Consider the following 12,059-nt stretch of genomic DNA (forward strand, 5'->3'; position numbering starts at 1 on the left):
ATCAATAGTTTTAGATTTTATTTCAGACATCAGTTGCTTCAGAAACAATAGAGAAATCTCCTGTAGAAGTTTAGAATGACTAAAAAGCAATGTGTAAGTGAATATCCCTCTTTCCTTGTATCTTGGATGATTAAGTTTGAACTTAAGGTATATCCTGATTCTTATTTTCATTTAACCATTTTGTTGTATACCATAAAAAAATTGGGTTTAGCTTTTATCAATTTTTAAAAATAATTTGCTAACCAATACATTTGAAACTAAGTGCTAGAAATTAAATTTGTATGACAAAGAATGTTCCCTTTGAATCTATACTCCTTAGAAGTGAATGAACAACGTTCATTTATTTGTGTAAGCAGTCAAACATATGAGCCCAAACCTTATATTTAAGAAGTAGGATTACATGTAAGTAATTACATATAAGTAAAATGTAATTTCTTCTTTTCCCTCCTTCTCCTCCTCTTCCTCCTTCTCTTCTATTTCTTCTCCTTCTCCTTCTTCCTCTTCCTCCTCCTCCTCTTCCTCTTCCTCCTCCCCTTCTTCTTCTTCTAATAAGTTTATCATTATTGTTACTTTATTTGCATTGTTGTTGCTGTTATTATAAAACTGAGGTCTCAGAAAACGTTGCCCTTCCCTCTATTGCTATGGAGCTGAAATTATTGACCAGCTCAATGCATTTAGCTTTTCTTTTTCTTTACTCAGTTGATTGGGCCAGAGGTGAACATATGATATCCTAAAGTGTAAAATGGTCCAATAAGTTTCTCTTAGCTGGGTGTTAGTACTTAAAGAAACCAGGATAGCAAGCATAGAATATATTATATTGTATCAACTTAGTACCTGATGGTATTAATCAATTTGGGGCAGCCATTACATTCTATGAAAAGGTAAATCATGAGGGCCAGAGATAGAGAAAGAAAAAAAAAGTAAGCAGAAACCACAAGATGAGAGTGGAAGGAGAGAGAAAGAGGGACAGAGACAGAGAAAGAGAGTTTGAGAGAGACAGAAAGACAGAGTGAGAGACAGACACAGAGGAAAATAGAGTTTTTTATACAGGTTGAATTTCATTTACTTAGTTCCTTCTGAACGTTTACACTATTCTCTGCCTTGTATATTCCCTAATTAATTTCATCCCAAATTTAGTTTGAATATGTTCCTGTTTCTGAAAAGTAAAAAATCCTTAGTCAAAACATACAAGTAAAAGGAACACTACATTATTTTAATATTCCAGTTGACCCTTGAACATTTCAGGTGTTAGGGTCATCAACACCCCTCACAATTGACAATGAATATATAACTTCTTTAAGTTTATTTATTTATTTGAGGGTAGAGGGGCAACAAGAGGTGAGGAGAGAAAATCCCAAGCAGGCTCCACGCTGTTAGTGCAGAGCTCGACACAGGGCTCAACCCCATGAACTGTGAGATCATGACCTGAGCTGAAATCAAGAATTGGACACTCAACTGACTGAACCACCCAGGCATGCCTGCATATATCACTTTTGACTCTCTAAAAACCTCACTGCTAACAATTTACTATTGACTGGAAGTCTTACTTATAACAAATAGTCAATTAACACATTGTGCACATTATATGTATCATATACTGTATTCTTACAATAGAATAAGCAAGATAAAAGACAGTGTTAAGGAAATAATAAGGAACAGAAAATACATTTGCAGGACCATACTGTATTTATTGAAAAAATATCTACATATAAGTGGGCCCATGCAGTCAAAGCTATGTTGTTCAGGGGTTAATTGAATTTTCTTTATATTACAATTGAAAAAAAAAAGATTTAGTGAGGCTATACCATGTGTTAACATTTATCCTATAGAAATATTCTTTTGTAATCTCATTTTTTATAAATGAGTATTTTTATTCAAATGCAATGAATGCACAATAAAATACACAGATTATAACAGTTCAACTTGAAAGGTGAGTGTATCACCTTTTAGGAGTAGTTCATTCCTTTTATTACTGACTGGTATTTCATTGTGTGTATATACGAAAATATTTTATTCAATTTTCTGTTGATGAACATTTTCTTCCACTTTTTGGCTATTACGAATATAGACACTATAAACATTATGTCTTTCTGTGCATATATTCTCATGTTTGTCTTGAATAAATGAGATTGGAATGCTTGTTTAAATACCAGAATACTTACTCAAATTGGTTGCACTGCTTTACATTCCCATCAGCAATGTATGAGACTCGTGGTTGCTCTGTATATTCTTCAGCACTTGGTATTGTCAGGTTTTGTTTGGCTTGTCCATTATAGTGACTGTAAAATGCAGTCTCATTGCAGTTTAATTAACATTTCCTTGATGGCTAATGATGATTAGCTGCTCTGCATGTACTTACTGTTAATTTGTGTTTTTTAAATGTTCATTTATTTATTTTTGAGAGAAAGAGAGCATGAGTGGGGGATGGGCAGAGAGAGAGGGAGACACAGAATCTGAAGCAGGCTCCAGACTCTGAGATGTCAACACAAAGCCTGACATGGTGTTTGAACTCACAAACTGCGAGATCATGACCTGAGCCCAAGTCAGACACTCAATCGACTGTGCCCCGAAGTGCCCCTATTTAGGGTAATTTGTGTATTTTATTTTATAATATGGCTATTCAATTATTGGCCTTAACATATTAGGTTGTTTTGATAGACAGGAAACCACCAAAATCCTAGAGGAATCTTCTTTGACCTCGGCTGCAGTAACTTCTTACTAGACGTGTCTCTGGAGGTAAGGAAAACCAAAGGAAAAATGAATGATTGGGACTTAATCAAGATAAAAAGCTTCTGCACAGGGAAGAAAACTGTCAATAAAAATAAAAAGCAACTAACATATGGGAGAAGATATTTGCAAGTTACATATTGGATAAAGAGTTAGTATCCCAAATCTATAAAGAACTTCTCAAACTTAACACCCAAAAAACAAATAATCCAGTGAAGAAATGGGCAGAAGACACAAAAGACACTTTTCCAAAGAAGACATCCAGATGGCTAACAGACAAATGGAAAGATGCTCAACATTGTTCATCATCAGGGAAATACAAATCAAAACTACAATGAGATACCACCTCACACCTGTCAAAATGGCTAAAATTAACAACTCAGGCAACAACAGATATTGGTGAGGATGCCGAGAAAGGGGACCTCTCTTGCCCTGTTGGTGGGAATGCAAACTGGTGCAGCCACTCTGGAAAACAGTAAGGATGTTCCTCAAAAAATTAAAAATAAAACTACCCTATGACCCAGCAATTATACTACTCTAGGAATTTATACAAAGGATACAAAAATGCTGATTCAAAGGAGCACAGGCACCCCAGTGTTTATAGCAGTGCTATCAACAATAGCCAAAACATGGAAAGAGTCCAAATTTCCATTGATGAATAGACAAAGAAGATGTGGTATGTATATGTGTGTGTGTGTATACATATATATATGTATGTATACACACACACACAATGAAATACTATTCTGTGATCAGAAAGATTGAAATCTTGCCACTTGCAACAACATGGAAGGAGTTAGAGTGTATTATACTAAACAAAATAAGTCAGTCAGAGAAAGATAAATATCATGATGTTAGTCATATGTGGAAATTAAGCGAAGCAGATAAGGGGAGGGAAGAAATAATAAAATGAGATAAAAACAAAGAGGGAGGCAAACCATAGAGACTCTTAAGTACAGATAACAAACTGAGGGTTGCTGGAGGAGGGGTTGGTGGGGGGATAGGCTAAATGGGTGATGGGCATTAAGGAGGGCACTTGTGATGAGAACTGGATGTTATATGTAAGTGATGAATCCCTAAATTCTACTCCTGAAACCAATACTGTAGTATATGTTAACTAACTTGAATTTAAATTTTAAAAAGTATGTTGTTTATATATATTTTTTGATGATTTTTAGGATTTCCTTATGCACTCTGAATACTGGTCCCTATGTTCTGCGAAATTTTTTCCCAGCCTGTGCCTTGTCTAATAATTTTCTTAAACATATTTTTTGATGAGAAATACTTCATTTGGAACATGTCCAATTTATCAATTCTTTTTGTCTTTTATGGTTTGTGTGGAGGGTTTTGTTTGTTTGTTTGTTTGACAGAGAAACAATAATTTTTTCCCTACTCTGAAGCTACAAAGATATTCTTTTCAAGAACTGTGTAGGATCTGAGGTTTTATCCTATTGGCAAGCTAATAAATTAAGTCATTACAGTTTCAAGGATGCTATTAGAATATCTAATACTCAGGTGTCTGACACAAAAGATTTTATTAGTCAAGAAACAATAAACAGCATGAACATTCACATATTTTTGATAAACACCTTTGACCCCAAATTCCATGAAGTGATATGGATGGACCAAAATTGGTGTCTGTATGTTCAGAGGGTGAGTTGCCAAAGAGATACCCTGAGCTTAGGCAACCTAATTCTTTAATAATATGCAGTAAGCTCTGAGCTCTGTGCTCTGGAGGGAGACCTTATCTTAATTATAGTCATCCATAAGCATATCTTTGTTCCAGAGGAGATACTATCTTTATCTTCCAAGACTGTACCTAAGCTTGCCTTTTGTTCTGGAGGGAGATACTACCTTAATCTTCTAAGACTGATTATTATAAAATATTTAAAAGGCAGTCCTGGGGCACCTGGGTGGCTCAGGTCATGATATCATGGTTCGCAAGTTCAAGCCGGACATCAGGTTCTCTGTGCTATCAGTCCAAAGCCAGCTTCAGATAGTCTGTCCCCTTCTCTCTCTGCCCCTCCTCCACTCACTCTCTCTCTCAAAAGTAAATAAACACACACATATGCGCGCAAACACACACACACACACACACACACACACACACACACACACAAGGGAAGTCCAAAACAAAGTGTAGTCCAGGTAGGGAATTGTGTTACAGTTCTGCTAGGTTTCTTCCCAGAAGTTTTAAGATTTTGGGTTCTGTGTTTAGGTTTATGACCCATCTCAAAGTAAATGTCGTATATGGAGTGAGAAAAACATCATGTGTTTGTTTTTTAACGTAGGTATTTAGTTGTTTCAGAGAAATGTGTTAAAAAAAAACTTTCCCTGTTGAATTGATTTGGTGTCTTTTTATAAATTCAACTGTATACACATTATTTGGACCTATTTCTATCCTCCCTATACTGGATTTATCTATCCTTTCATTGCTTTAGCTAATTGTAGAAAAAGATATGGTTTTAATACAGTAGTTGTTGCATAATAGAATTGACTTTCATTGTTAGGATCATTTTCTAAGTCAAAATGATGATTCTGCCTGAAATAATGGCTTGAATAATCTGTTCTCTCTACCTTTACATTTTATCTCCCTGGATTTTATTTTCCGTATAAATGCCAGAATGATCCTTTTAAAATGAAAGTGAAACCAGATCATTCCTACTGATCATTGATTAATTCAGAGCTATTACAAGTCTTCACAATGGTCTAACAGCCTTTTATTTTCTGGACCCTTGCTTTTACTCTGGATTCATCTTCTGTCCCTATATCCCCACTCATTTTACTGTAGCAATTCTGGTTTCTGCTGTGTTCCTTTGAATTAGAAGCAGGTTCCTGCCTCAGGGCTCTCTCCATGGTTTACCTCTTAGCTTCCAATAGTTCTCTGCTCACATGTTGTCTTATCTGTGAGGGCTTTCCAGACTACTCTATTAAATTTGAAGAATCACCCAACTGTCCTATATTGCCTCTCCCTCTTCTCATACATAATTACTATCTGGTATATTTCTTTATTTCTTCTTCTGTTTCCTCCCACTAAAACACAAAGACCGTGAGGGCAGAAATTTTGTCTCATTTGTTCATTTCTAGAATTATATGCCTAAAATACATACTAGAATATTGTAGATAATCAATAACATACATTGAATAATTTAACAAATTATCTCTCACATTATCTGCATCTATTCTCAGAAATATTTTAGTCTTTTTATTCTTAAGTGTGTTGCAATAGGACAGGCATTCATTGTATCACATCACTTCACTGTGGAAATAAACCTCACAGAGGTTACATGACATGCCTAAGGTCATTTATCTTGTAAGATCCCAAAGAATCACTCTGGACTTGATTTTCAGTGTTTTCCACACTAAATGTTCTTCTTTAGGAAAAGTGTCTGTGTGTGTGTGTGTGTGTGTATGAGTTGACAATATAAATAGAGATTTGCTACAAAAAGAACACACTCTTATTTATGGGTCATAAGATTTTCTTTTCAACACAATGCTCACATGCTAATTTATCATGTATAAGATATAAACTATAATAAGGAATTTCATCATGTACTTATTTAAATTTAACAAAATTTTACTTGCCATTAATTTTGAAAAGAAAAAGGATGGAAATACCCAATAAGGGTGTACTACACATCACAGATTTTTCTTCGTTATAATTAAGAAACATAGTTTCTTTGTTTTTCTCTTTTTGTGGAGAATCAGACGTCATCATATTCCTAAATGAAAAATGTGGACTATGAAAGCAGATGTCCTTCACATTCACTTAGGAGAGAAATAAAATATTCTAAGTAGATCACTCTCAGATAAATAGAATTAATTCTACCTGGTTGTACAGAAAGAGGATAGTTATTTCAGAAAATGACATACAATTAATTACTTTAAAAGGCTGCAAAACTCAATAATGAAATCACAGTGTTGAAAACCCATACATGACTGTAATATCAATGACAAAGAGTCAGAATTCCCAGGACACCTAAGACCACTCGGGAGTAGAGTAAAATGAGTTTATTTAAAATTTGTAAAACACGCAGCTCTAATCCAATATGGTGTTCTTTTCTTTTTTTCTCTTTTCTTTTCTTTTCTTTTCTTTCCTTTCCTTACCTTCTTCTTCTTTTTTTTTTTTTTTTGAAACTCAAATTTAACTTTATTTAAACTACTTAGATGGGGTTTTGTGAAACTACTCCAAGATTGAGTTTTTGGATTTACTACCCGGTGTTTCATTTGGATAACTAATAGGTAACTAAGCTTTAACATGATCAGAACTTTAAAAAAATCAAGTCACTCCCCTGTTCGAATTCTACGGTCACCACAAATACATAAAAGCCTATCTCCTGAATATATTTGCTCTTGCTTCCATGCTTGATTCCAACCTTGTGCACCTCTCAGTCATCATTTTTGCTCATCCCCTTGCTCAGTCTTCTCTCACCAGGTGCCTATTCTCCTTTCTGCTTCTCAAACACACTAAGTTCAAGACCTCTTTCCTTCCCTTAACTTTTGTTCTGAATTCTTTTTCTTTCCAGTTTCGTTTGTTCAGTGCTCTGTTCCTCATTTCATTCGGTGGTCCAAATCCTCTTCCTAAAATTAGTCTTCCCTGATTTTTTAAATAGTTCAAGGGCTTTTGAGTAGCTCAGCCAGTTGAGGATTTGACTCTTGATTTTGGCTCAGGTCTTGATCCCAGGGTCATGGGATTCAGCCCCATATGAGCACGGAGTCTGCTTAAGATTCTCTCCCTCTGCTCCTCCCCTGTTCAAGCAGATACACACTCTCTCTCTCTCTCTCTCTCTCTCTCTGTCTCTCTGTAAAAAAATATTAGTAAATAAAAATTCAAAATCTTCCCACTCCCATCACTCTCTCCACTTTTCCCAATTTGTTACCTTTCTTGTCATTATGTCCTTTGTATATTCACTTGTCTGTTGTCTGTTTCTCACTCAAATTTAAACTCTTGGAAAGTAGAAGCCTATCTTCAATGTTTAGGATGTGTTTAGCTCATTCATTAGGCATATATCATATAACGGTGGAATATATGACTAAAATAGCAGGTTGGGAATTCTTAGTGTTTGATTCATAGTTTTCATGTTCAAAATATACATGGAAAATAAATTAATAAATTTAAAAGGAAGCTATTTCAAAGCTAAAGGAGGTAAAGCTATACTACCAAAGTCTAAAATTGAAATGGAATTATTTAGATATTTGATAGGTACTGGCATGGCTTCCCCTTCCCACATTAGTTGCTGACTTGGAGTACTACTCTACAGAATACTCACTTGTATATTTGAATTCCATGGATTAAAAAAAAAAAAAGCTTTTATATTAACTAACTACTGAAGAAATCTTCATGTATTAAGCTTTCTAACGTGTTACTATTTACTAATTTAATGAGGATGGACAATCTCAATTATTATAAAAGGCTTCATTAAAAAATAAATAAAGGCCTTGCTATCACTGCTTTCCGTTAGATTATTGTATTTATGACCCTCTTATATCTGTTGTTCAGGTAAAAACATCATAACTAGCTAGAATGTCTTCAGTAAGAAAAAATAATCTAAAAAACAGTAAAATTTATAAGTAGGCAAAAAGTAAGAATAATAATTATCTCAAATTTGAACAAAATACCCTCTAGATTAGCCTAAGAAAATATTTTATTTTATTTTATTTATTTATTTATTTTATTTATTTTATTTTATTTTATTTTATTTTACTTTATTTTATTTTACTTTACTTTACTTTACTTTACTTTACTTTACTTTACTTTAATTTAATTTAATTTATTTTAGGAGAGAGAGAAAAAGAGAGACAGAGAGGGAGGGGTAGAGAGAGAGAATCCCAAGCAGGCTCCACACTGTCAGCGCCGAGCCCATAGCGCGGCTGGAACCACAAACGGTGAGATCATGACCTGAGCCAAACTCAAGAATCAGATGCTTATGCGACTGAGCCACCCAGATGCCCCAGAAATTCTTTTTACTTTATTGATTTTGCTAAATTATACTAGCAAGCTTTCTACTATACCCATTTTTTGTTGGATGTTTGTAAGTGAACTTATGCTGAATGGCTCTACCAAGAAATTTTGTCTGGAACAGACAGCATGATATTCTTTTACTTGTAACTGATGATAATGTTACTTGTATTACACAACCAAGTTGAAATATACTTTCAGATAAAATTAAATAAATCAGATGATAGATTTAATATAAAATGGATGAATACATATGCTACATCTGTAGATGAAATCATCAAAAAAGAAGGGAATCTCTTATATTTTCTAAGTCTTCATGAGTAAGTAGCAAATATAAAATTTTAAGAAGTAAAATAATTACTTTTAATTATTTATATATAAATGTTAGTATAAAGTAAAATATTTATTTTAATTATATGTGTATATATATATAATATATATATAATATATATATTAGTAAGAAATTTTGCTAGGACGTATTATCGATAGAAACTTAAATTATTTGCCTTAAGATACATAGGGTAATACAGTGTTAGAATCTAATTAAAATTGATACACCATTCACAGAGAGGAGGGAAAAACAAGAAAATAAACTCAGAAAAAATATTTATTTATTTATTTTTAATGTTTATTTAGTTCTGAGAGACAGAGTGTGAGCGGGGGAGGGTCAGAGAGAGAGGGAGACACAGAATCTGAAGCAGGCTCCAGGCTCTGAGCTGTCAGCACAGAGCCCAAGGTGGGGCTTGAACCCATGGACTGTGAGATCATGACCTGAGCTGAAGTTGAATGCTTAACCAACTGAGCCACCCAAGTGCCCCAAGGAAAAAAAAAAAAAAAAAAAAAAAAAAAAAAAGATCTAAAATCCTATAGATTCTTTGGCTAAACAATGTTTTCAGCAGTTAAAAAGCACTAACCTTTTGTGTGTGTGTGTGTGTGTGGAGAACTGTATAGATGTTATTTTAAAATCTATCTCAAGCTAAAGGAAATCACATTTGAATGTAGAGCAAGTTTTGTAAGGAAAGATTTAATATGCTATAAGTATCCTCCATTTAAGCTCTTCTGGCCATTTTAATTTGAAATTTCTTCTCCTATTGCCCCTTGTCATATCTAGGATGGAAAATGTTCTGACTGTACAGGTATGCTGAATGTTGATGATATAATTTGGGAGTTTTAATTGCTAACTTAAAATAAAATCTTATACAAATCTCCAATGATCTTGTAAAGTTTAGAAATCTCCCTGGAAAATATAAATCTTTTAGAATTTAATATATTGGTTTTTACCATAATCAGAAGGCATGGGGATCATGACACATAGGAGGATCTATTTGTTTTATTATAAATGATTTATGTAGCCATTTTTGATAATTAATACTTCGATAATTCTTTCTAAAATGATTTATATTATGGGTAAATTTTCAGTGGAATTAGAATCTATAACCTGATTTCAAGCAATGGGTTGTCTCCAAAATTTTACTGTTATTCTCAGTCTGAGTCATGTAAGAAAAAAAAAATGGTTTTTTTTTTCTGTCTATGAAAAGTTCATGTGCAATCAGAAAACACTAGAAATAAAATTTAAATTAGATATTGCATGGTTTAGCTCTGAAAGTTGAAGGACAGAGAGGGTTTTATTGTTTCTATTGCCTTATAGGAATACATTTTTAAAGCTACAGAAAACCTGTTTTCTTTTAATTATTTGTTTCATTTTATTTTCCTTACTAGTTAATAGTATATTTTGCTTTTATTATTACACTCAGTTATAGGAAAACATCAACAAAAGATAGTGTTCAGAAAATTGATTGAAGTAATTCATTTCATTTAAAATAATGTGTAAAACATCTCCTTTCTATACTTTCTAGAATATACCTTATAAATTCTATTTTCCAGATGCCCCAAGAAAGTATTACTATTCTACCATATGCCATTTTGAGTTATCTATCATATCACACTAGCAATAATATGATGTTACTAAGTGAACCAAATATTGGACCTGAAACTTTTGACAGAGTAAATACAGGGCTGTCACCTTAAATATGTGGCATTCAGAGTTCAGCAAAGTATTCAGGCTATGGAAACCACATGCAGTTATATACATAGCCAAGGTCCACAATTCCAGGAAATGAGAGATCTATTGATTTTTTAGATAATAACATGGCCGAAATGCCTGAATTTTCTTCCTAGATAGGATTTAGTACTTTTCTTTTCCTGGGATCAATACTCCCTTTGATGTTCATTCTCTTTAATAGTTATGAGATCATGAAAACAAAGTAGTGTATAAGCAAACACTAACCTAAGAGGGGGAAGAGTTAATGATGACAAAGGACACACATCAATGTTGATTATCATTATTATTTCAGTAATTTTGTGGGGAAATTTAAAATGTTTATTATAAGCCTATAATAGTATTCTAGCATTTGTCCACTTTGTGATTCCTTACTACTTTATTCAGATTGTTAGTATAAACCTTTTGTTACTTTATTTTTATTTTTATTTAAAAAAATTTTTTTTAACGTTTATTTATTTTTGAGACAGAGAGAGACAGAGCATGAACGGGGGAGGGTCAGAGAGAGGGAGACACAGAATCTGAAACAGGCTCCAGGCTCTGAGCTGTCAGCACAGAGCCCGACGCGGGTCTCGAAGTCACGGACCGCGAGATCATGACCTGAGCTGAAGTTGGACGTTTAACCCAGGCGCCCCATAAAACCTTTTGTTACTTTAAAACCAGTCTTGTGTTGGACTGTCTCCCTGCTACATCGTGAGCTCCCTAATTGAGCCAATATTCTTATTTATTTCAGAAGTTCAAGTTCTAATCCCAGAAGCTGTCACATACAAGGGCTCAACAGGTTTGTTTAATGAATTAGTAAAATAACAGATGCTGTAGATGCTTCATACATACCTCTTTTCTTTCCTTTAGCAATTGAGACACATTGATGTACTTTCAGAATAGGAGTATCTGAAAGATACAGGTATTCAGGAGATAGGGAATTGGTTAAAACATTGTATCTGATACTTAAAAACTTAAATATTCCTGTATAGATGATACATTCCAGATAGATATTTTAAAACATCCACTGGTATTTTTCTACCACAAGAGGATGTTTTGTCTGTAGATACTGGTATATCTTTAAGGATTTTTCCAGACACTACGTTTTCTGACTTATTCATGTACATTTTACTGCAGCAGCCATGAATGCATGTTTGCTCATTATCAGATGTAATATATACAATGATAACAATTTATTGTTAAAGTAAAACACCATTAATAATTAAAATCTCTTTAAAAAAATTAAATGCAAACTTCAGGGTAGGATTACATATAAAATGAGCCACTTTCTACTTTCATTAGTGCTAATAACAGAAGTTATTTTTTGCCCGT

At 33.6% G+C, this 12,059-nt stretch overlaps 1 protein-coding gene across 1 annotated transcript in view; it reads left to right on the plus strand.

Moving 5' to 3' along the window:
* LOC122241901 overlaps positions 1 to 12,059 on the plus strand; it is a 180,858-nt gene that overhangs the window by 71,633 nt on the left and 97,166 nt on the right. Inside the window, exon 3 of the mRNA XM_042998323.1 lies at positions 11,479 to 11,526. Coding sequence (XP_042854257.1) covers positions 11,479 to 11,526 — 48 coding nt within the window. The remainder of the gene's footprint in view (positions 1 to 11,478; positions 11,527 to 12,059) is intronic.

Source organism: Panthera tigris, chromosome C2 (assembly GCF_018350195.1).
Source record: "Panthera tigris isolate Pti1 chromosome C2, P.tigris_Pti1_mat1.1, whole genome shotgun sequence".
Lineage (NCBI taxonomy): Eukaryota > Metazoa > Chordata > Mammalia > Carnivora > Felidae > Panthera > Panthera tigris.